The following is a 26,886-nucleotide window of genomic DNA, read 5'->3' on the forward strand; positions in this document are numbered from 1 at the left end:
CTCCTTGTTCTTCTCCGAGGGAGGCTGGGCCTTTCTTCCTCAGTTGCTGCTGCTGCTGCTGCTGCTGCGGCATAAAAATAGCCCCTGCTGCCCTGCCTCCCTCCTCCTCCTCCTCCTCCTCCGGGCCTCTCCTTCTCCTTCTCCTTCTCCTTCTGCTTCTGCTGGGCATGGAGCGCGGTGGCGGTGGCGGCGGCGGCGCCTTTTTGCTGGGGTCTCCGGAGGGGGACGGCGGCGGCGGCGGAGGGTCCTCGTTGGGGGGCCTGAGGATGGGCTCCTCCTCGGCGGCGGCGGCGTCGGCGGCGGCGGCCTCGGGCGACGTGGGCGAGCTGCTGGTGCCTTACATGCCCACCATCCGCGTCCCGAAGGCCGGGGACCGCGTCTACAAGGCCGAGTGCGCCTTCTCCTTCCACGCCCCGGTGAGACCCCAGAGCCCCTTCCCCTCCTCTCCCCAGGGCTCAAGGAGATACACAGAGAGAGTGTCTCTCTCTCTCCGTGTGTATATAGATATATAAAACCTACTGTATATTGCATACTCTCTCTCTCTCTCTCTCTCTCTATATATATATATACACACACACACATACAGATAGTGTATGCAATATATACTATGTAATTAATATCTATCTATCTAGCTATCTATCTGCATACTATTATATATACATTTATATATATTACATACTATATATATATATATATATATATATATATATATATAAATGTATATATAATATGCATATAGATAGAAAGAGTATGCAATATACAGTAGGTTATATATATATATATATATAGAGAGAGAGAGAGAGAGAGTGTGTGTGTTCAGATGCAGTACTCTAGGGTTTAGGTACAGTGAAGTCTACATCACTTTCGCTTACTCTGCATGTAAAATGCTCCAGGTTTACCTCTGTCTGTTCCCTGTTAGAGTCAGAGAGGACACTTCAGAGCCACTCCCAACCAACCAGAGTAGACAGCACTATGCCGCAGGGAGCCTTGGCTGGGCAGCTTTCTGTGTTTCTACTGTCCTGTCTGTATTACAACTGGCCAGCCTCCTCTCCCTGGCAACCCATCACTTCAGTTCATTCTCATACTATGAGTCTCTTTTGTCCCAGATCACTCTGGCAAGACTCATCCCCTTTGCACAAAGTTTTATTTCGCCTTTGGTGCTGCCTCCAGCAAGTTGCATCAAGGGGAAAAGATCCATTGGTAGGAAACTTTCCTCTCTAAGAAGCGGTGTCCCAATCCATATGTTCAATTGCTGCAAGTGATGACTGGACATAGATGCACATTACAGATACAGTGCTTTCCTTGCAAGGGAATATTGTCATGTTCACACAGCTCTGATACTGTTCCTTAAAACAGGATATAAATGTGTGTGTGCCTTGGTTTCAGACTTATGGCGACCCTAATGCAAACCTGTCACAGGGTTTTCTTGGCAAGATTTGTTCAGAGGAGGTTTGCCCTCACCTTTGCCTGAGGCTGAGAGAGTGTGACTTGCCAAAGGTCATCCAGTGGGTTTTTGTGGTCAAGCGAGAATACGAATCGTGGTCTCCTGAGTCCTAGTCCAGTGCGCAAACCACTACACCACATTGGATCTCATGTATTTCATTTCCCGTGAGCAAAAGTGCTTCCAGGTGCGTGCAGCTCGGATGGATGCACATGTGCGCCTGTCTTTAGGAGCTGTTGAATTTAGCAACACAGAAGTGTTTGCATTTGGGGAGGGGACGATGGCTGGGATTTTCTGATTCCTCTCATGTTCGCTGGGACTGGAGGCTGCAAAGGTGTCAGTTCTCCTTTTAAAATCAGCTTGAACCTGCCTAGCTTTTCTAGTGCAGCTGAAACTGAAGTCTGCAGAATGGCAACGAATGTGTTTTGTCCTCTCCAAATTGGTTTTTTCAGCATCTTATATCTGTCCAACTTTGATGGTCCTGTTTTATTTAGAAATCCTGATTTATAGCTGGTCTGTTGCACATGTTGCAGACTGCTACTTAGTTTCATGGGGCCCTTCTGCTGTTCATCCCTCAGGATTGTTGAAATAACTGATTAGGTGGATATATTTTTGTCATTGTCTGGTGTGTCTTGCTAACCTTCTGCTCATCGTTTTGTGATTAGACAGAGCAATCTGTGTAGTGCTCACATTGCTACCTCAATGGAGGAAGGGGGCAGTTCATGGGCTCAGTGTATTTGGGATTATAAAACATACAGGTGCATGCACAAGATAGTGGTTTGTACTCTTTTTTTGTTAATCTCTGGTTGCATTTAGTTACGTCCCTGTTTCTCATTTGCATGCAAGTGTACTCCCACTTACATACACACATGCATGCATGCTATTCATCCTGACTTAAGTAAATAATACTTTGCAGAAGTGCTTTTGGTCAAAGAAAGGGTTATGCAGCCCATCTTCATACCTCCCTGTTTGGGGAGTGAGAGAGGGAGGACGCAACTGCTTTTATGTGAAAATAAATCAAGGAAGCTACAGCTCTGAGTCTGCAAGACCTACGCAGGGCAGCTGAGGATCAGGGGACTTGGAGGTCTCTCATTCGTACGGTCATTATAAGTCGAAGTTGGCTTGACGCTAGTTAACAGCAACAACAGCAACAAATAAATTACTTATTTAATTGTAAATAAATATATGAAGTGAAAACGAATAGATTTTCCAATCCAGTCGTGGATTTTCTGTGTAACGTATCATTGATCCTCTGAATTCTGGTTTGTATTAGAACCTGCAGATGCATTCCTTTGAAAACAAATGTAGCAACCCATTTATTAGGTCTTGACTCATTCTGACTGCATGTATGGTTTAAGATTTTAAAGGAAGGCTCTTCTGCATTAAGCGATAATGAGCTCAAATCTTATTTTCTTCTCCCCAGGGCATGTTTGTCTAGCACTTTCTTTGGCAGTTGGTTGTTCTTAAATCTTGAGCCTACTCTGCTTTTCAGCCTGTCTGCTTGGCAGCTGGGTAGGACAGCATGCTCTGCTGCCCAGACAACCTACATTTCACGTTGGAGGTATAGTGATTTGAGTGTTGTACCTGGAGACCAAGGTTCAAATGATGGCTCAGCCATGTAAACTCACTGGGTGACCTTGGGCAAGTCACTCTCTCTTAGCCTTAGAAGATGGTGATGGCAAATCCCCTCCGAAGTAACTTGCCAAGAAAACCCTGTGATAGTTCCACCTAAGGGTCATCATAAATCAGAAACAACTTGAAGGCAAAAACAACTCCAGCTGTGAAGCAACAAAGACTAGATTTGGGGGAACCACATAATACTTAAAGGCATCTGTAAAATCACTTGAATGTGGAGTTATTCTCCCTCAGTGTGTCTGCACTGTACTGTACCATTTCATATTGCAGAAGGGGGATTGTGCATTCTAGTTATTCCTGTCTGAAACAGAATAAAAGTAAAATATTTTAACATGGAAAACTAGCATGTCATTTTTTGGCACATGGAAATAGATCCTAATTTAGATTGGTTTAGAAAGAGGATGTTTTTTATTGTCTTAAAGCACATGGTTTTAGAAGAGGAGGGGAGATAGCATCATTTAAATTGAAAAGATCACTTGTTTGCATCCTGTTTGGCCTAATAAAAACATGCAGTGTTGAAAAGCAGCTTTCTGTGCCATCATTTGAGGTGTGTGTGGTGGCAACACCACACTGTGGCAGTTCAGAGAGGTCATGGGTTCACTGTTCAAACCTCCTCTTCACACTGTGGTTATCTCTGTTTACTTTGGATGTCTGTGCAGCAATGACTTGGAAATGTGTGGCGAGCGAACTTGTGTTTTGTAAGGATTTCTTTGGGACAGAGTGTATGTGTTCCATAAGCTCAATGCTTGAAGTGCCATAGAGCCCTGTAGAATGATGTTGGTAAGGACTAGCATTCTTAGGGATGATGAGTTTTACAAAACCTTTATAATTCATTTATAACTCTACAAATTCAACTTTCCCCCATTAAAGAGAATTGTCATAGTGCACTTAAGGGGGAAGAAACAAGGCTTCACTTAGACACCACTGCAGTAGGTGTGGTGGTGTTTTTCCACTGTTGTGCAGCCCACCATCTTAAGACTTCTTGCTGTTGTTTATATAGCGCCATCCATGTATATGGACTGAAGCTTGCTTCTATATCTCTAGCCCTGTCGTTATTCATCGGTCACACAAACCTACTACAGTTGTAAGAATAGGGCAGAATCCTTGGTGCCCTCAGGTGGAGTTTTATTATTATTATATTATTATTTATGGTATTTATACCCCACCCTTCAGCCCTAAAGGCTATCAGAGCGGCTTACAACTGGTGGTGGGCAAGAAGGGTCTTGGCTGTCATTGAAATTCCCCACAATGCCCTAAGATAATGTTGCTTTTAGGCATTGTGGGAAATTAGGAGTGGAACAGAGTGAGGTATTAGAGCCGGAGCAGACATCATCACAACAGTGCAGTGGATGCTACGGGGATGCTGGACACCATATGCTGGTATGCGATTGGGAAGAGGTTTATTTAAGCATTGGTGTAAGCCCCAAGTGAATACGATAAATTGCATGAAGAGGCTTGTATGTTCCTTAATATAAATTCATTTTATATGCATGAATTTTGAATATGCCCCTGAATAATTAACTGCAGATTGTTCCATGCTCTCACTCTCTGCAGTGTTACTCAGCCTAGCCTGCTGAGCTGTGAGAATGTGAGAGATGTTGCATATTGAAGTAGCATATTTACAGCATTGATTCGTTACTTGAACCGCACAGCATTGGCACAAGGGCTGCAGAACTTTGTCTTCAACATTGCCTGGTTTCAAGGCTGATAGGCAAGGTGCAGATGTGTGGCTGCATTTCCAAAATCTGGTTTTCAGCAATTTGATCATTTGTCAATGAATAGTGGAGGAAACTGACTGACAGAATCTAAAAGTTCCTCAAAATCAAGAGTTATGGTGACTTGATTGCTTCTTGGCTTCTCTTTTGTGAGAACTGCTTTCCAGAAGGCGACTTGACCTCCATCTTAGGGAAAGCTGAGATAACACTCATCCGTTGGCCTCTTAGAGGCTGCATCTGCACTACAGAAAGAATGCAATTTCACACTGCTTTAACTGCTATGGCTCCATGCTATGGAGTTCTGGGAATTGTAGTTTTATGGGATATTTAGTCTTCTCTGTCAGGGAGCTCTGGTGACAGAATTCCATAGGATGGAGCCAAGGCAGTTGAAGCAGTGTCAAACTGCATTATTTCTGCAGTGCGGATGGAGCCTGAGACTTGCTGCCATTTTGTTTTTCTTTACCCAGAACTGTCTTCTTCATCAATTAATTTGTTTGGCCGTTGTGTAAGAGTTAGGCTGCATCTGCACTGGAGAAATAATGCATTTTGACACTGCTTTAACTGCCATAGCACAATGCCATGGAATTCTGGGATTTGTAGTTTTGTCAGATATTTAAGCTTCTGTACCGCAGCACTCTGGTGCCACAACAAACTACAAATCAAAGGGCTTCATAGCACTGACCCATGGCAGTTGAAGCAGTATCAAACTGCATTAATTCTGCAGTGCAGTTGCAACCTTTGTATCCAAGATAGCTAATTTTCTTCCTCCTTCTCTGTCTATTCTTCATTTTAAAATTTTATCTATTAGATTGCAAACTGTTTTATATTGTGAAATGATACTTTATATCATTAGGCAGAGTAAGGCAGTTTTTCTCTTGGTTTCTCTCTTCAGAGGCAATAGAGGGCACTGCCAAAGATTCAGTTGCTAATCCAGTTTGCTTCTGTACTTGAAAACAGGCAGGGTGCCATCTTGTTGTTATTTGCTTCAGACAGCAAAGTGTCTGGGGTCAGCACTGTTAATATTCTTGGGATCCCTAGAAGAAAGATGGTATGCAGCTGTGTAAGTAAATTAAAGATGGCTTTGTGACAAAGTCAAACATGATATCATAAATTGGAATTAAAGAAAGATACCCTGTACTTTTGCCCAGCACTTTTCGTCAGAAAAAAATATTTTCATATTATGTGTCAAGTATATATTTGAAGTTTTAGATAGTGAATCCCCACTTTCCCTCTTTGTTTTCCATTTTGATCAAGAATCTATACAGGATTCAAAAGTGACTCAGCTGCCTGGCTGTTGTCATCTCTTTTTGGCAGACGGGTTATTTTTAAAACTCACACACTTCAGATCTCAAGTGTCACCTATCAGTTTTCTTAGAAGAGAGAGCTGCACTGATTAGAAAAGCTAAAGAAAATTCCAAAACAATGTTAGAGGTTTAACTACTTAAGGTAGAACAACTAGACTCTAGAGGAAGTTACTACTTTTAGCATGCTAGAAAAACTTCCTCTGATCCCCCCCCCCCCCCGTTCGCTTAATTTGGACTAAATCTGTGGATATACAGTCATTTTCCAGAGTGGTGTGGTGCGGAGAATATCTGTACATTTATGTATTGTGACAAGCAGCAAGATTTAGAGAGTGCACTTTACTAAAGTTTCCATGGTTAAGTGGGGAGTGGGGATTTGAACCCTCATCCCCATCAGTTAAAATCGTGAACCCAGAGGCATCTTTGGCAATGAAATCTTCACATGTCCTGAGTGACTTCATTTTGCTGGGTGAAGAACTAGTTCAGTCCTATTTCACTTGTGTCCCTGTATAACTTGATCTTTTGAGTGTATTGGACTTCGATTCCCAGGAGCCCCATCCAGCATAGGGGTATGGGATCATGAATACTGCAGTCCAAAATATCTGCTTGACATGCTCCTTTGCATAGCCCATGGCTGGAAATTGTGTGGCACTCCAAATATCAGACTGCTTAGGAATGGGGGAAAATGTTATTTCTCACAAGTTTTTCTCACATCTACTTCAGCTTGTATGTGCAACCTGCATTAAAAATGTTGACTCTTCTTTTTTATTAGCCCCTTTTCCCATTGCTGTAAATTGGAAAGAGACGTTTATTTCTGAAATATATGGAACTTGGCACTGATGTAGCTTGTGGGTCTGTAATAGCCATAGATGTTGCTAATAGGCTTTTTCACCACTCAAGTAAAGTACGCCTTTAATAGCTGTATTTTGGGAAAGTGCCAATTGTTTCTATTGTCTAATAGCCTTACATTTTCTGGCACTTTGTTGTGACCAGATTTCTGCTTGATTTAATTAGACTGAGGCTGATCCCTTTGGTCGTAACATTTTCTCAAGTATTAAATGTCCCAACTTACTGCAATAAACAGGCATAAAACTGATGAATCGGTGGGTTCTTGGTGTATCTTTACTTGCTTGGATCAATAGCATACTGACTCTTGCTGGGATGATGGGATTGGGCCAGAGTCAGAAAAAAGTTAGTTTTTTGGACAACACCTCCCCAAATCACCCAGTCATCTTGATCAGCGATAGCTGTAGTTCAGTGAAGTAAGTATATAAATACCCCATGCATTACAGGGCATAATATGAACCATTTTTCTCCCCAAGCACTGAATTGGATACATCCCAAAGACCAGCTGGTTCTTGACAAAAGAGTATAAGCCAAGGATAGGCAACTTTAAAGGGGCTGAAGGTAAAATTTTGTCTGTATCACTTAGGAATGTAAGGAATACTCAAACAAAAGATAGTATCCTGATGCTCAAGACATCACACTAAGGAAAAGAACAACCATAAGATTACTCATAGCTTCTCTGACAAGATTTGTTTATGCAAAAAATACACATTATTCCTGCATAGAAAATACATTTTCTGCACAAAATTACTGCTTTTTGGCCGTAAACAATTTTCTGTTCAATTGCTTTTTGGGTTTTTTAAGTGCAAAGTTCAAAACTTTTAAGGTGCAAATAGTGTTTTAAAATAGTACAGATGCCCTTGTATTCTCACACAGCAAGGAAGGAACTGCTAAAATAATATATTTTATATGTGGGAATGAAATTAGTGAATATTTGCATCCTTTCCAGCACCTGCTGTGGATGGTAGGAGACCTGACAATGCTTTAAAAGAAAATGAGGACAAAGAAAGACTAAGATCAAAACTGGATATAATCAGACTTCCACTTCTGGAATTGTTTTTGGGTTTGAGGGATGTGAGCTGTGACACCTCTCCCTGTAACACGTGGTGCTTCTGGAAGCTGATATATATATATATATATATATATATATATATATATATTTGGGGGGGGACCTCACTTTATTATTTTTTTCAGATTCTGCCCTGGGAACTCTGGAGCCCTATAGGGCTATACTCTGTGTCCTCCTCAGTATAGGCCATTATTTTAAAGATGGATGATGTCCTACAGGCAGTTTATGCACATGAATGTGAAGTTAATGCATATCAATGCAAATGACCCCCCTCCCAATTAGCAGCACACACATGCAACTTGTTATGTGTTTGGCCTTCCTATTGCTTACATGCACCTTGCTGTGAGATTTCAGAAGGGCAAATGCTTCCTGACCTGGCTTTTGAAAAAAGGAATCCCTGGCGTCTTAAAAAGTTTCTGTAATATATGAGTTTATTTACAAAAGATGTAAGGATGAGCCAAGGCGAAGGACCATAGTTTACTCATTCTACAGGAGCAAATCTACTCAGATTCTTTTACTTTCTAATTCTCAGTTCTTTGGTTGTATTCTGACAAAAATGACACACTAGGATTCTGAAGAATCCTGTCACAATGTTGACAAGTGTTTTGCTGCATGCTGCCCCATTGCTTCCTCTGCGGGAGTATCTTCAGCAACTAGCAATTCACAAGTAAGAAAAGGCATTTACTTTATGTTGGGTACAATTCCTGGCTTGTCACGCTGTTTTTTGGAAGTGAGAAATTGGGAGTCAGGTTCAGATGTAACACAACTGTTATTTCCAAGCGAACTGCAGATTGTTTCATACTCTTGTCCTCTGAAATATTACTTTTAAAAAATAATTAATTTCCCAGTTATTTACTGTTATAGGTACCTTCTTAAAAAGCAACACTTCATTTTACCATTTCTCAAAAGTAAGTAAAATACCGTAGTTATTTTTTGCTTCTTTAAATCCCCCTCTGAATGCTAGATGCCTTAGGTATATACTGTACTATATTCTCCTCCTCCTCCTCCTTTATTGTGGGTAAGAAATCATAAAACAAATCAATTAAGATGCATTGTAAAAACATTATTACTTACATAAATTTTAGTAATGTGTATCTGTTACATATCTAGAATATACATATAATCTAATGGGACCCTAAGTTCCTTCAAAATTGTACCCCTATTAGTTCATTGACTGTTTATCATCATTCTCATTTACCTATAGTTAAATGTCCACTACTTCATGCCAAAAAGAGCCTGAATTACTACAAAGTTTATAGGATAGCTTTACGAGTTTTAGCAGCTAGTACAAAGAATTTCACTACTTCCTCTGTTACCCTTCTGTTGAAGGGTGTGTTGTACAAAATATATCCTCTTCTTGTATACTTTGTTGTAACTTCAGCACCCACAACAAGGCATGAGGCAGCAACATGAGACAGTATTTGAACCATGTGATAGTCCTCCACATTTAGTGAGACTGTAGTTCTATAACTATAAAGTAACTAAGAACTGCAGTTACACCTCAATCAGAGTGAAATGAATCCTTCTTAAATTGCAATCTAATTTAGGCTGCATTGGCAGTTCAGAGATAATCCATGTTGACACCACTTCAACTGCCATGGCTCTGTGCTATCGAATTTTGGGAGATATTTTGCCTTTTCTGTCAGAGAACTCTTGGGCTACAACAAATTCCAATTCCAAAGTTTCTACAGGATGGATCAATGGCAGCTAAAGTGGTGTCACCCTGGATTATTTTTGCCCTGCAGACGCCGCCTATGATGTATTTTAGTGATAAAACAAATTAAGTACAAGAAATATGTTGCTGGAAATTAGTTCCAAACATTCATACATGCCCACACACATCATCTCCTCAGTCAAGTGTGGAAAAAGGTGTGCCATCTCTGCCACTCACAACATTCAAGAAAGTTCTCAGTGATGCTTCCAAAGAAACTCACAGCAATGGCCATACTTAAAAGGATCAGATAGGAATATCACAACATAATTGTTGTGATGCCAGGGAAACAACTGTTCCATATGACCTAGTCTTTTTCTGCCATCAAATAATTTTTGCGCTGTTTGTTAGTCAGTACAGCAGACATATAATTAACAAGTTACAAAGATCCAACAAACACAAAACATGGTTCACAGAAGAGTAGAAAAACACTAGGACATTGATAGATTATAAAATAATAACAATATGGTTTGAGGACATCAAAATGGGCTTCTGCAGAATTTCATTCCTGAAGTGAGGGGCCTGTAAATTGGGGATCCTTTACATCCAATATAGCAAATTGTGTTACAGTACTTATATGTTGATCAGTTTGTAAAGGCAGTTTGTAAGAGCTGGCGTGATGTAGTGGTTTGAGCATTGGGCTCTGGGAGTCCAGGGTTTGAATCCCTGCTGGGCCACAAAAATCCACTGTTCCACCTTGGGCAAGTCACACAATCTTAGCCTCAGAGAAAGGCAGTGGCAGCCCCCCATCACCCCCCCCCCAAAAAAAATCCAAAAACAAATCTGACCAAGAAAACCCATAATAGATTCTCTTTAGGATTGCCATATAAATTGGAAATGGCTTGAAGGCACACAACAGCAACATCATCATCATCAACAACAGGCCTATTGTGCCATCCTAGAGGATTCATCCTAGAGATTTCCTATTGTAACTGTCCTTTTTGTGTTGTTTTTCCCAGGATTCTGAAGGAGGCATTTATGTCTGCATGAACACTTTCCTGGGATTTGGAAGGGAACATGTAGAAAGGCATTATCGGAAGACGGGCCAGTGTGTGTACATGCATTTGAAACGGCACATGAAGGAGGTAAGTACTACTGAAGAGAGGGGCTGCGTCAAATGTTATTTTCTTCTACATATGAACGAAAACTTGTCTTAAAAATGTATGTTTTGTGGCTCAGGTATGCCTTTTGGAAAACTTTGTCAGAGGAATTCCTTTATTCATACTTTGTGTGATGCAAATGTCCTCTCAGTGACCTTGGTTTTGTTGTCACAGAAAGTGTGTGGCAAACAGTAGCAAGGTTGTGAGGAAAGCAGGAGAGATTTAGCGGCTTGAAAGATGAAAATTTGCTTCGGTGTTTTGCTTTTTTAACACATCTATCATATGCATTTTCAAATTGTGTTCCTGCCTTTCAAGCTATTTAGAGTTCCAATGATAATGAGTGAGGCCTGTTATAGACAGGCGTAAAGTACGTCCTGGGGACGTACTAGGGTTAGGCAAAGTGCGTGCCTTACGCACACACCTAACCCTAGTACGTCCCCAGGACATACAAAATGGCAGCGCCCGTTCCACACGGGGGCCGCCATTACGACGTCACGAACACGCCGCCTCCAAACAACGTGATGTCATCGCGCCACACGAGGGCGCATAGAGCACCCTTTCTGTGGCATCAGAAGGAGCTCTGAAATGGAGCTCCTTCAGCGATTTGTGTTGCTGGCGCAGCCTTTAGACGGCTGCGCCAGCAACGCAAGGGAGAAAGGGGCCAAGTGGCCCCTTTCTCCTCCTCCCCACCGCCACTGGGTGTCCTTGGGGCATGAAGCCCCAAGGACACCCCCTTTCCAGGCCACGGGGAAGCAGCCTTTTGCCGCTTCCCCGTGGCCTGGAAAGAGGCGGATTGGGGCCTCGGAGGCTGCCGCTCTGGAAGCTGAGGCCCCAATCCGGAGGGAAAAGCAGCTCCTACAGGCCGCCCCAAATGGGCAGTCTGTAAAGCACCTCAGTTTTCCTGAAAGATAGGATGTCCACTTACTACTAGTTGTCTTCTGTCACACATCATTAACGTGGAGTGCTGGATGCTTTGTAGGACGCTTCCTAAGTTCATGTGAAATAATATGGGGACTTGGTAAATGTAGCCAGCACTTTCTGTGTTATGTTCCCTATAATATTTCCCAGAATTCCCTGCAGGGGTTCCATAGCAGACATGTAAAAGTTCTTTGGAAGAGTGTTAGACATGGAAGAGGTTTATTATGGATAGACAGTTATCAATGGGAACTCATTTGAACTGGCGATAGATTTACTTACTTTCTTGTGACTCCATTTACAGTATTTGCATAGAACTTTGCTTTTTTGCCCATTCTATTCTGATTTTCATTTTGCTGTTTCCTGACCTGATAAGATTTTGTTTTGTCTTTGTGGTTTAAGTCTCATGCTATGGCTATGGTGAAGTTACTTTCTGCAATGCAGAGCTAATGTTATTTTTTTCAGTGTTGTGATGGATGCCATTTATTAAGATAAAATGACTTTTAAAACAATTAATGGACAAGTTCATATAGGAGTAGCTAGTCATTTGAGGTTATTAGCCATGGCAGATAAAAATAGAAGAAGAATGCCTGGCCACTTGAGAAATCTTAATTTCCTTTTTGTGGGCTTATGGCCATGCCATCTTGCAGAGAATTGCAATTGCTAAATTTATCAGGGCTAGACTGTCAGGCTAGAGGGCATATACCACATCCACAGCAAGGGTTTCCTCTGACACTTTTGTTAAACATTGTCTTGTCTGGGGAGTTGGTTGGTGGCTTTGTTTTGCTTAATTTCCTGTAAGTGTTGCCAGGGGGTGCTTAGAAACCTTGCTTGTGAATAGTGAAAATCCTGCTCTGCTCCCCTTTGGATTTTGAGAGTTCATAAGCCACTTTCCACTGTTTTCAAGAGTGCCCTTCCTACCATAATGGCTAGTTATTTTTCTTAAAAAGTCAAGAGTCTCAGGTACCCAGTTACCAAATATCATGCTTAATGCAACATGCTTATGAATACATGGGGTGAACCCTGGAAATGGGGTATACTTGCTTTCTGTGGGGCTGAGCAATATCAAAGGCAAAGGACTCACAAATATTATTCTGGCCAGAGGTGCAGAGAAGTCTGGATCATTTTGAGTACTATATGGATCAGAGCTTGGAAGAATTATTTTTTGGAGTACAGTTCCCAGAATTGCCAGATAGCATGGCCAGTGTTATCCATGGTATAGTCCAAAAAAAGGAAGTTTACAGGCTATGGTTTATGAATGAATGAATATACCTATACACATATTCAACCTGACCTGCTTGAGTTTTTCACATATGAATATTGTTAGCTTTGGATACAAAGTTTGCTGAAACATATTGAACTGCTCTTCTTTTTTGGGGGGTGAAAGAACCTAGCCCTACTCATTTCATGTAATTTCTGTGCCTGATAACCAAATTTTCTGTTAAAGAAGTAATGCCCAGGAACAAATCGACTTCATTAACGGAGGTGTATCTGGATCTGCATGACACTATGGAGGACCACAAGAGCCAAAATAATAGTATTTGCTTTTCTGATGTTGATGTTTTTTTTCTATTCTTACTGTTTTCCCCTTGATTCTCATAAACTGGCAAAACGAAAGGGATTCCTTATGGGCCCGACTCAGCCATGTAAACCCACTGGGTGACCTTGGGCAAATTTTACTCTCTCAGCCTCAGAAGATGGCAATGGCAAACTCCCTCTGAAGAAACTTGACAAGGAAACTCCATGATAGATTCGGCTTAGGGTTCACATAAGTTAGAAGCCACTTGAAGGCACACAACAACAACCCAGGACCTTGTGGTGTCACTTGTAGGAAATAAAACAAACAAACAAACAAACAACCCCAATATAAACTGTACTTTCAGTATACCAACATTTATACTTTTAAGCCAAACCAAGTTATGCATAAAAAGAGAAACTGAATTTTGATATGCTAATGTTGCATTTTTCGTTTCCCCCCCCAAAAATGCTCTATTTTCCAACCCACCTGGAAAAAAAAAACCCTCACTCCATGATTTGAAAACTTCCAGAAATTTTACATCTCTAACATTTATTAGAGATGTAAGCATAATATTATTTTCAGGAGCTGGAGAGTAAGAGATCCCTGGATAGGCTGGGCTGTATAAAAATTCCTGCCTATAAATACCTTTTCATCTTTGCTTGGTTAACAGAACAGCAAGATCCTAACTCCTTGTCCTGGGGCCTCTGTTTAGCTACTCAATATCATCTTGCTCTTTGTTCCATCATTCTGTGCATATCTCCTGCTGTTTCTCCAGATTTATTAAGAATTTGTAGGAAAACCATAACCAAAAGTAAGAATTACATCCATGGTTTTGTGGTTTAGATAATGCTGCTTTAGGTGACTGGTGGTAACTTCCCTGCCCTTGCTCCCAAAGGTGGATAGACATGCCCACCTGTTCACTTTCATTTCTCCACCTGTGCCAGTTGGAGACAGCTGTCTTTTGTTTGTTTCTTCCTGTTGCCTTGCAGAGGCAGCAAGGAGATTGTTCAGTACTGAGCCCTGACTGTTTACGTTTCCATTCTCTCTGGGTTGGCTTTGCGAACGAAGATTCAGGAAGGACTCATCCCGCGCTTTGTACAAGCGCGTTGGTGACTAAAAAGGCCAATCCGGGATACAGTGGTACCCCGGGATACGAATGCGCCGCCTTACGAAATTTCTGGGTTACGAAAAAAATCCATTTAAAAAAACTGTTCTGGGTTACGAAGGTTTTTTCGGGTTACGAAAAAACTTTTGGTGCTTTTCGGCGCTATTTCACACGAAATCGCGGCTTTTCCCCATTAGCGCCTATGGGTTTTTCGGCTTGCGAAGTATTTTGGGTTACGAAAGCGGCGGCGGAACGAATTATTTTCGTAACTCGGGGTACCACTGTAAACAGGTCCGGTTGCAGTTTCCATTATTATTATTACTATTACTACTACTACTACTATTTTATATAGCTCCATGGCTGTTAACATTGACAAATGGGGAAAACCCCGTCCTCCTTCTGCTCTGAGGTTTGCGTTCTGCACATTTCCTAGTCTTTCTGTGATGATTCTTGAGTCCATTGACCACCCTTGGCATAACATGACAAGGAGGAGTTCCAACCTGGGCCAGAATGGCAGCCTTCCTTGGGGAGCAGAGCCATAGAACATATCTCTGCTACTCCTTTATAGCAGTCTGATGCCACTTTATAGCTCCATCCCATGGAATCCTGGGATATATAGTTTGGTGGGGTACTCTGTATTCTCTGCTATAGCTCTACTGCTGTAATTTAGAGGACTGGACAAGAGCTCTCTAGCAAAGAATTTAAATACCTCACCAAACTACTAATCAGAGGATTCCTTAGGATGGAGTCATGATGGTTAAGGTGGAATCAGACAAACTACTAGGACTGTGTACTGTAGATACATGCATACTTTCTGCTTCTGGTATGACATAATTGCTCACAATAAGTCCCAGTTGCCTCACACAGATATTGCATGGTAAGAAATAAATAACTTTTGCATACAATATTTAATTTATACAGTAGTAGCTGCATATATTATACAGATCAGTCTTTCCTAAGCTCGTACCATCCACATCTTTTGGATCACAACTCCCATAAACCTCAACTGGCATGGCCATTCATCAAGTATGCTGGGAGTTATCCAAAATGTCTGGAGGACATCAGCTTGGAGAAATTTCCTATAGACAACATATGGACACATTGTAGGCACAGTTTAGGATGTGGTAGACAACAGTTTATTGTCAATTGTGCTGATTGTGGGACTTGAACATTGTTTTCAGCCACTAATTTTCTTGCTTGCATAACTTTTTGAATAATAATTACCCTTGGATAAACAGCTAAGCGCTGAATTACACTGCACATCTATCCATTTTCTTCCTGGCAGTCATAAAATTGCTTCTGTTGTTGCAGTATTGCTTTCATGTATTCCTTTCCAAATCATTTTTTTTAAAAGGCAAGACTTTTTCTTTTGGTTACAAAGGTTTTGGTAGCACAGGTTAAATGTAAATGAGCATAGGTGTATGTGGTTATTACTGTGACGTGTTTTCTTTTCCTGTGGAGCCAGCACTGTGACAGCTTTCTGACCAGTTTGCACCAAAATCCTTGAGGATAGCTGGCCTATGACACTGTTGCTGTTGGAAACATTGAGCAGTGTTGTTGTTGTTGTTATATTTTTATATTCCACTTATTTCTAAAGTTGGAACTCAAACTATCTCACAATGTAAAATAATACAATTAAAAACATACAAAAGTGAACATTAAAATAGAATGTTAATATTTATGATGTGCGGACAGCACCATACTACTAGCAGAAAACATCACAGACCTAGGACACCTAAGGAAGATCAGAAAGGAAAGTGCAAAGGCAGGCTTAGTGTTGAACATAAAGAAAACAAAAATAATGAAATAGTATGGGTATGTTTAGCCTGGAGAAGAGAAGGTTAAGAGGTGATATGATAGCCCTTTTAAAACATTTGAGCAGATGTCATATTGAGGATGGAGCAGGCTTGTTTTCTAGTGCTCCAGAGACTAGGACCTGGAGCAATGGATTCAAACTAAAGTAAAAGAGATTCCACCCCAACATTAGGAGGAACATCCTGACAGCAAGAACTATTTTGACAATGGAACACACTCCCTTGGAGTGTGGCAGAGTCTCCATCTTTGGAGGTTTTTAAACAGAGGCTGGATGGCCATCTATTGGGGGTGCTTTCATTGTGAGTTCCTGCATGGCAGGGTGTTGGACTGGATGGCCAACTCTATGATTTTGTGATTCTAGTAAAAGAATTTTCATACCTGGGATCAAACATTGGCCAGACTGGGGACTGCAGTCAGGAAATCAGACAAAGACTTAAGAATATATGTGTGTGGTACTGGAGAAGAGTGCTGAGGGTACCATAGACAGACAAAAAGACAACCCATGGGTCCTAAACAGATCAAGTTAGAAATCACCTTGGAAGCCAAGATGGCTAAACTGAGGCTGTCATACTTTGGCCACATCATGAGAAGACACGGATCGCTAGAAAAGACAATGATGCTAGGAAAGGTAGAGGGAAATAGAAAGAGAGGACTCAGTTGAGGAAGACGTGGGCAAGAATTTACAAGACCTCTTCAGAGCAGTAGAGGATAGGAAGCCTTGGAGATGTCTGGTTCTTATCCTTGAATCTGTTTTCTGTCATTGTTTATATTTGTTATAGAGGTAACCTGTAAACATGTCTTCTAAAATGCATAACACAACATTGCATTGAGCAAGGCTGTCAATCCTTTTCAGAGATGTGGAGCTGCCAGTGCTGATTTTGAACAGCTACAATAGCACTGTGACTGTTCTGGCAGAGGGTAGAAATGAGGTGGGGTGGGGAGTACTTTGAATGGAGAAAAGCAGTAATGATGGAAAGTGCAACCAGTCCCCTGAATAAATATTTACGATGTTGCTGTAGAGTTTGGCAGTGCCTCTTCCTGTTTCATGAAAGTCTTTACAGGCCATTGCAGGAGGGGATTCAAGATATACACCAATCCATTTGGCTTATTGTTTACATGTCAGCAGGTACTGAGTTCTACCCTCTCTGGCTGTGGAGATGAATGTAACCATGGTTCCAGTAATACAACGTCAAAGTTGGTTTGTCTGCTGTGATTTCTATATTCTGCTGCTGTCCAGTAAAGTCATGTGAATAAATATGTTTGTACGTTGTATCAAAAAGATTCTGAACATTGTGTCCTCCAAAACTGAATTAAGTAAAATTATATGGATTTATCAAATGTGTTTGATGGATTTATCAAATGTGTCTACCACAAAAATATTTAATCCCATTTTTTGGAGCTGTAACTGAGGAAAACTGTAGCCTCTGGTAATGAGCCCTGAAAAGAAGATCTCTGCTGAACCAATCTGTGTGGGATAATAGGCATGTGTGTTTTAATTTTTAGATGTTTTTGTGATTAGACCATCATCAATTTGAATTAACTAAAAATATTTGCATCGGTTATCAGCTTTGCTCTCTCTGTCTAGCTTGGCCATTGCTGGGATGCCAATCTGCCTTATGATGAGTTTATGTAACTTGAAACTTCGTATACTACTGCCATAACAGAAGCTGATCCACATGGCCTTTTGCCTATTTTATTTGCTTTCTTCTTTGGAACATGGAACATAAGAAGAGTTGTGATGGATCAGATGAAAGATTATTTAGTCCACCGTTCTTTTCCCACAGTAGCCAACCAAATATTAGGAGCAGGGAACAACGTGAAAACAGTATCCCTCTCCCACTGTTTTTCTACAGCTGAGCCTGAGTGCCATCATGCCTCTTTAACCATACATGAAATGTGATATGTAGCCACTGATAATAACTTTATTCTTCAGCATGCCAACATGTTCTGTATACAGTTTATCTTGTGGCAGTGCATTCTGAGCTTCCTTAACCTGTGCTGGCTTTTGAGGACCATATCAAATTTCACCAAAGAAAATGTGTCCCTGTGTTACCATAATGTTTTGGCCACATTTCTTCTGGAATTTTAGAAGTGGAGGCAGTCTTTTTGCAAACAGGAAAAAAGAAAGCACCCCCCCACCTACTTGCTTGGGGGCTATCTGCACAAGCCAAAGGCCCCTGTTTCCCCTGGCCTCGCATTGTCCAGTTCAGATGGTGCAGGCCAGGAGGAGGCGCAGTCCTGATTTCCCCATGGGACTTGGTGACAGGAGCTTGTCAGTATCATCAACAGCATGGCAAGGTAAGGTGTGCGCAGTTGTAGCAGGTCCCAGGTAGGTGCGGGGACAGGTGTGTAAATGCATGCCTGTCCCTGTGCCAACCTGAGGACTGATGCAGATAAGCACAGGGGCCAGAATAGCATGGGCTTTGTCATGCTGTCCTGGACTGTCTGCACAGCCCCATGGAAACTGACTGATGGAGAATCTTGAGCAACCTATTCAAATTTAAAAGGACCTCTTTTCTTTCCTTCTCCCTTACCAGATGGCTGTTACATAGATGGGCACAGATGTTTTTTTCTCCTCCTTTCAAAAACTTTTAATTGAGGTTGGTTTGTGTATTGGAAGCACCATGCCTGACGAACAACTGTAATAGATAGATAGATAGATAGTGGGGGCGGGTGGGGACCTGTTTGTTCCTGTGGTGCCTTATAGTTCTCCCTGCACTCTCCCCCATTTTTATGGCAGAGGCAGTAATTGCAATGCTTTCTTTTGGAAAAATTATAGAAATATTGTGTAGTGCAGGTGCTCTGTTTCTGCAGAGCACAGCTCCAGGTAGTTATAGCTCCAGAGTATCTTTAGGTAGGCACTATGAAAAGTGAAAATGGCAGGCATGGTTGTTGTGTGCTTGTGCACCTTCAAGTTGCTTGTCAGCTTATGGTGACCCTATAGGGTTTTCTTAGGCAAGGAGCACTCAGAGATGGTTTGCTATTTCCTTTCTTTGAGATCTAGCCTACAACAATTTGTATACCTTGGCGGTTCCCTTTCCAAATAATAATCAGGTCTCACTCTGTTTAGCTTCCAAGATAAGATGGGGTCAAGTGCCTTCGAATTATAGGTAGAGTTGAGGAAAGTGCAGATCACCAGATTTTATTAGAATGCAGCTCCCAGCATTTGTCTAATAATTATGTTTTATAGAGTGAATGAGAGTTATATTTTATATAGCTGAGAAGACTACACTTTGTCCATCTTCACCTAGAGTTTTGCTTCAGGGCAGCACACTTCTTTGCTATTTCTTTTAAGAATGGAGGAAAGGAATTGTTGTGGTGATGTGCCACAGAAATGTCATTTGGAGATCTTCACTAGTAACCTTAGGGATACATCCAGTTGTTAGTCCAAAGTATCGCAGACTCATTGAATCAGTGAAAATCTGGAAGGGCAATACTGATACTGTATAAATTCAATTGATTCAGCAAGTCTCCTGTAGTTGGGACTAATGACTGAATTTATCCCTCAATTATATAAATAAATTAAAAAATGTTTCCAGATATACCTTCAAAATCATAGGTACTTTTTTTTGTAGTTGTGTGAAGGCACTTGTTTAAAAGGTGATTTTTAAAATGTGAGACTTACGTAAACATGGAGCTTATCATTTTGAGAGGCTCCACCAATTGAATGTGTTTTTTTTAAAAGTAATTGTGTAAGTGTTTTAGAAGGGCAGTGGCTTTTACATAATTAGAACATACGGAGCTGACCTGAAATAGAACTTCTTTGAATAGCTATAAAGGCAAAATAAAGTAATTGAAGTAGAAACATGTATGATTTAGTTGTTAAAGGTGGTGGAGCATTTTGGTGGCATACACTGGCTTGAATCCTGTTGGTTAGCCCCAAAGTTGAGTAAACCCACTGAATCAATTGTTGAATGTTAAGTCTATATGTTGGTAAGTCTCCTTGATTCAGTGAGTCTGCCCTATTGAGAACTAGCAAGAGGTTTCAGGCTATTGTAGACCAGCGCTCGCCAACCTTGTAGCCAGCCTCTTGTCTGAGGGGCATCAAGCTGGGGAAGACTGTTGTAGGCTTTGGTTTTGTTCCTGGTTGCGTAGATCTTTCTCTTTCTGTTGAATGGTTGTTGTTGTAATGTCCTTCAGTCCAAGTTTGCTGCAAGTTTAGATTCAACCTCTTGATCTTTTGGAACACCCTAACTACAGTAATAAAGTATGATGGCCTGCAAAAGGCAATGTATTGAGAAATTCACACACTTGGTGCCCATGTGTTAGGCTTCAACACTAACAATAAATATTGGTTTTATACTAGTTTATAGTTTTATAGCCTCATTCAGAGCATCATAGTGACTAAGCTTGGTGATAGTGCTGAGTGTTCTTTGTTAGAGATTTCTTCACTGCAGTACTATGATTTTAGGAGGTAAAGAAATGACTGTTTGTTTACAAAGTCTATGACAATATCCCTTCCCTGGTGCTCTCCAGATGTCTTGGATTGAACTCTCATAATTCCTAGCCAGCATGGAGGCACCAGACCGGGGAAAGTCATTCTGTGATTCAGATGTGCTTTGTGACCTTTCTGGAACAAAAGCTCTGTCCAACAAACTCACTTGAAGAGTTGGTCCCATGGTCTGTGAACAGGGTACTAAAAATATTTTCCCCTTCAATTACTTTCTTGTTACTTTGAAAATTGTGTTTAAGTGCATTTTTAAAACCAAATACTCCAAAGGGTGTGTAACCTCAAAAAAGAGTTAAGAGCCACAGGTCTAGAGACAAGGAGAAAAGGTTTCTGATACTTTTAAAAACAGGTGGGTAGAGAAGAGAGTTTTAGCAGGTGCAGCTTGTTGGGCAAAGAAGAAAGAGTCTGCAGCTGTTGATGTCTCCTCCTCTTACAATCTGTTAAATCCCTGAATTCCCTTGCCTTTACATGGCATAGAAAATATCCTTAGCTGTTCTGTGTCAAATATGATTAATGATGATGATATTATTACTTTATCTTTGCCTTTATAACAACCTTGTAGTATGGGATAGAATCAAGTTTCAGATTCATCCACTGTGTATAACAGCATACATTTTACATTAGAGTATTTATACCCAAGGTAATTTTATATTCTTTTTTTTGCAACCACACGAGAGTAATTTTTTCATGTAGTGACAAGAGTTAGACTTTTAACTTTTCTTCTTCTTCTTCTGTTTTATCTCTCCCCTTTTTCTTTCTTTCCAGAAGGTAACAGGGGCATCTGGTGGAGCTTTACCAAAAAGGAGAAACACCAAGCTATTTTTAGGTATTGTAAAGAGCCATTTTCACAACCTTCTTCTGACTAACCCAAGTGCATGCATAATTTTTTGTGTTTTGATTTTTTAAATGCAGATGAAATACAAGTTACTTGTTGATGAGAAGCATTTTTTTTAAAAAATCGTTATAACGCTTGCAACCCTTGGAGGCTTTTCTTTAATACCTTGAGAAATTGCTCAGAATACTCTTCCCTTTCTCTCTGTATCCATCTGTGCTCTAATAATTCTTTGCATGTGCTAATAATTTGAACCTTCAAGCCTTTCTTTGTGGCAGTGAAAGTCTTGAGAAAAGAAATAGAACAGTAGAGAGAGTTAGGTCCCAAGATCAGGGAAGACATGGGGAAAAAAAAATCTTCACGACTATATGGTTTTTGCTTTCTGTTAGGATGGACTGAATTAGTGAATTTACAAGGTTCCTGTCAATAGGCTTGCTAGTTCATGTTGTGAATTTATTGATGATTGCTTACAAGTCTGAATCAGATTTACATGTGCAGCAGTGTTACTGGAATCAAATGGACATCAGTGTAGGACTGTATCCTCACAGTATATGTGTACATTTGTATAGGTGAACTATGTTGTGGTTTCTCTGATTCTGGTGTTCTTAGGAGTTTAGCAGCTGAAAGGTCCATAGTGAAAGGTGTGTAGACAAAACTGTGTTCTGGGTTCAGATTAGGGACAGATCAACTGTTAATTTTACTTTCTTCCACCATGTTCAATTTTCAAAGAAAATCTCAATTTCCTTCCATTTTATGCTTGAAGAAATTTGAGAAGTTTGGTAAATTCTTATTAAAACCCAAAGCTATGAAATTTCTTACTCAACTGTTAAAAAGCTTTATGAGTACATCCAGCCCTCTATATCCATGTATTCAACCATCCACAATTTCAAAATATTTAAGAAATATAAATTCCAAAAAGCAAACTTTTATTTTGTCATTTTAATATATGTGACGCCATTTTCCAATGCCCTGGTTTGTAATGGGACTTGAGCATCCACTGATTTTGGGATCCATGCAGGGTTCTGGAATCAAACCTCAGTGGATGCCAAGGGCTCACTGTAATCCAAAGCATCTCTGAGGATAAATGGATGTGATTCTATTAAATTCACAGTTAATGGAAGAACAAAACAATGATATCCCCTATCACAACTTTTATTTGCATTGGAACCTTTGGCAGAACCAAAAAAGAAACAACTCTAAAATACAAGGTACCTTAACTGGAAAAACAGATATTGGCCTATTTTCAGAGGATATGGCTTTATTTGTACCATTACCACAAAAACGAGGCCTCTGAGATGATGAATGAGTTAAATATGTATAGTTTTTAAATAAGAACATGACAGACTATGAAAGGATAGTAATAAGTACCTAACCTCCACTTAATCCGATACAAATGCTTATAGCAAGATGACTAGAAGTTTTTTAAAAATAGAGAGAAATACTTAAAAGAGTTGTGGGGAAAAGGGGGGAAATCCCAGCTAGGTTTCTGTGGGTTTTGCTTGGTTCACAAAAACATTCCTTTTTCACTTCTTTTTCCGGATTTGATTTTTCAGAATTTATCCTGGATATTGAAAAAATGGACAAGGGAGGACAGCAGGCAAAGCAAAGAGTGATTTAGCTCACCACATACCTTTCTCAGAGTCACATTCCATAGATCAAAGTTTCTCAAATGGGATTCTAAGCTTTTGTTCAGATTCAGTCATGGGAAACAACAATGAAGAGAGAGGATGTGGTCTGCATTACAGGCAACACAGAACTGTGAACAGCAACTTGGGCCTCTCTGTTATTTTATCTGTGGAACATGAAAAACAGGAAAGGAGGCAAAAAAGAAAAGAAAAAGATAGAAAGATTTCCCAGAAATAATAAAGCAGAGCCAGGACATTGTGATCCCAATACGTCATCTTCTCTAGCCAATACCAAACACAAAAAAGAAGTAAAAAAATCAGGGTTTTTGGAACCCTCTGTTTAGATCAGATGTGTTAAAAAGGAAATTGGGAGGGCTTCACAAATAGCCATTTGGAGAGTGCGCAGAGAAAGTTAGTTGGATCAGAGCCAGTTCAGTCATTGGACTAATAAGGAATTAATCTTTAATGGCAACCCTAGCGGCAGTGCCAACATAAAAGCTTGCCAGACGTTTCCTGACATTGCTGTGCTGTCCTTAACCATGCTGCTGAGTGCCAGGCCACATCTCAAAACTAGTCAGCCATTTTGGTGGCTTTGGGGAAAAGAGTAAGTTGAGCTCTAGCCGTTAAGCAACTACAATCCCCTTTTTCTCAACCATAAATTGAAACCTGAGGATTCATGTTGGGCTCTGGATGGTGGGCTGTGGGCATTCTTAGGTCAAAGAGATGTAAACATTATCCCCGGGGGGGGAATGATACCGCCAAAGTCTGAGAGTAATCTAATTTTAAGATTCCCTTGATGTTTTATGGTCTATTGTGCACGCTTCTTGGTATTTTGTCATAATTTGGAAACCACCTGGAGAATTTTCTTATAAAACCAAAAGGTGAAGTGGAAACATTCTAAGTCTGCTAATCCTATTCAAGGCATGGAAAATGAACTCCCCCCCCCAGCATATATCACACAAAAGGGTGTTTCATATGTCGTAAAACTAGCTTAGAATTGACTCATCGAGCTCAGTTTTACAATATTTTACAATATTGAATAATGAGTTCTTGGTTCAAAAAAGGGAATACAGGGGTGAAATAGATGACCCTGATGGGGTAGCTTGGAACCACCCCACTTAGGATAGATTGGGGCTGTGGCAAACAGACACGAGGCCTCAATCCATCCAGCTTCCACCCTAAGTAGGGGTGGAAGAAATCCACTCCTATTTTGGGCGAAAAAAGCCATCCCTTTGTCGCTGGAGCTGGCTTTTCAACGCCTCTGGGGTATGTGGCATATAAACACCATGCCCCCAAGTCATCAGGAAGCCACCTGGCATGTAATCGCCTGCATGACTTCTGGATGACTTGAGGCATGGTGCGTGTAAACACCATGCCCCCAAGCGAGCTTGAAGCTGGCTGAAGATGCTGGTCTGTTTTGGCCCAAAGTTTCACAAGAAAGCAGAAACAGCTTTTACTATTTGATTGACAATATTAAAAAATAGTCAGCCATCCTATGGATTGTCATCTCACCCTATATTAGTTCTAAAACTATACGAGGGGGACAAGGGGGAATTGATTACATTACTTTTTCTGGTAGCTCTTTTAGTGTTTGTTTTTACAAAGCTAGGTGTGAGTAAAATTCAAGCAACATCTGGAGGGCTGTATGAGTCCGGTTTCATCTTTAAAATAACAACTTACCAAAACCAGCATTTTCCTCATAAGAAGCATAGACAGAATGTGCAGTTTTAAAAAATGCACATGGAAAACAAAATTCCTAGATTACTCTATCAAGGGGGGGGCAGTTGTGGTCTTCAAGATGTTTCTGACCTACAAATCTCATCAGCCCTAGCCCGCATAGCCATTGGCAAGGGTTTGTAGGTGCGGGAGTCCAGTTATTCACTGGGCTTTGAATGCTGTGTCTGAATTCCTGCCTATTCTGATATGTTTACAGCATTGAACTAGACTCAACTGGTCTTTTCCCCCACTCACAGATGCCTTATCTTTAAATAGCCACATGGCAGGTACAATATGAGAGAAGCCTTATGGGTTCACAACACCAAACTGTCCAATCCAGCATTCTTTGCACACAATGAGACAATCACAATCAGGACATCAGTGCAGTAATTCACTGGAAAAAGGTTTTTCACCTCTTGAGCCAGTGTGGTATAGTGGTTTGAGTGCTGGACTATGACTATGGAGACCAGGGTTCAAATTCCCACTCCGTTATGGGAACCCACTGGATCACCATGGGCAAGGCACAATCCCTCAATTTCAGAGGAATACAAAGGCAAACCTTCTCTGAACAAATCTTGCCAAGAAAATCCAGTGATATGTCCCTCTTAGGGTTGCCATAAATCAAAAACAACTTGAAGGCACGCAACAACAGCAACAACCTCTGGCCTAGACCAATAAACTGAACTGAAATAATATTACACTTCATGGTAATGCTGCTAAGGAGCAGAGTTGTTCAGTTTTTCCTCTTAACTTCCTTATGTAAACTGGGAGTTTGCAGCCAAGGAAAGGTGCTTTGTTTTCTAGCAAGACCTCCTTCTCTCTTCTCTTGTTGAGAGAGGGTTATGGAAAAGTTAATGGACTGGCAAGCTCTTTTGAGTGATTACTCGATTATAAGTCAACCTCATGTATTAGTAGAGGGCAGGTTTTGGTGCCACAATTAGTGTTTTGATATGACTATTGAATAAGTCAGGGTTAAATGTTAGGGGCACATAACAAAGGATCTAATGGATGAAGCAAAGGAAAACACTGCCAAAGAACTTACAAAATTCAAGCAGCCATAACCGTTTGTGCTCACATGAAAGGTTGGATGGATGAAAGAGTAGAGGGGGGGCAGTGCTTCCAGGACAGATTACATTCTTGCCTTTCACCAGGAGATGGTTCCTTTTTCCATAAGAGTTAACATACTGTACTTATATTGACCCATGGATAAGTCAATTTGAGGTTTTTGGGACAATTTTTTGACTAAAAATATAGACTTATACATGAGTATATACAGCATTAGGTGTGGTGACTCATTGGCTATTAATCATGATGCCTATGGAACTTCCAGGCCAGTGGATGTTGGTAACCAGAGAGTAGAGAGATCTTGTAGCACCTTTGAGACTAACTGAAAGAAAAAAAGTTGGCAGCATGAGCTTTCCTAGACTCATGCAGCCAACGCCTTTCTTTCAGTTAATCTCAAAGGTATTATAAGATCTCTACCTACTGTTTCTACAGACTTACACAGCTATATTTTTAATTTTACCACTAAGGTAACCAGGGAGAAATGGTAAGAGAGGACTTTTGCTTTCACTTTCTACTTGTAGGCTTCCTGGAACTATCTGGTTGACCATTGTGAGAAGCAAACTGAAGGATGGATAGACCATTGATCTGACGAAACAGGCTCTTTTTATGTTCTTGTGAAACATGATACTTTCAGCCAGAATGATATAACCAGAGCTTGTAGGGGGGATTACATTTCTAGACTGATGTTCTCAGAATCCTTCAGCTGTCATAGCCTTGCAGTTTTTCCAAGCTCTGCATTTAACTTTCTTGTAATAGTGGGAAAACAGATTGGTTGCCCAGTAAGCACTGGTAAGAATTTTTGGTCCCTGCTGACCTGACAACACATTTCATACATGAAAAACTGGAAGAAACAGTTGATTAGTGAAAGTAAGGCAGACAGTTCATCTTTCATTGAAACTGGTAGAGTTGGCACACAGAAATATAGTTCTACCTTGTTGATCATTTAAATGTATCAGTGATCAGACATTCAAATGATGTATGGGTAGTGCTCCAGACTGACATGAAGAAGGTGTCTTCTTGCAAATA

At 40.7% G+C, this 26,886-nt stretch overlaps 1 protein-coding gene across 2 annotated transcripts in view; it reads left to right on the plus strand.

Annotated features, from left to right (window-relative positions):
* Positions 1 to 247: 247 nt before the first annotated feature.
* Positions 248 to 26,886, plus strand: part of USP13 (ubiquitin specific peptidase 13) — an 88,646-nt gene continuing 62,007 nt past the window's right edge. For both annotated transcript variants that reach the window (XM_042459643.1, XM_042459644.1), the window contains exons 1-3: positions 248 to 416; positions 10,678 to 10,803; positions 21,388 to 21,448. In XM_042459643.1, the coding sequence (XP_042315577.1) occupies positions 267 to 416; positions 10,678 to 10,803; positions 21,388 to 21,448 (337 nt within the window). In that variant the 5' untranslated portion in view covers positions 248 to 266. The remainder of the gene's footprint in view (positions 417 to 10,677; positions 10,804 to 21,387; positions 21,449 to 26,886) is intronic.

This window comes from Sceloporus undulatus, chromosome 3 (assembly GCF_019175285.1).
Source record: "Sceloporus undulatus isolate JIND9_A2432 ecotype Alabama chromosome 3, SceUnd_v1.1, whole genome shotgun sequence".
Classification (NCBI taxonomy): domain Eukaryota; kingdom Metazoa; phylum Chordata; class Lepidosauria; order Squamata; family Phrynosomatidae; genus Sceloporus; species Sceloporus undulatus.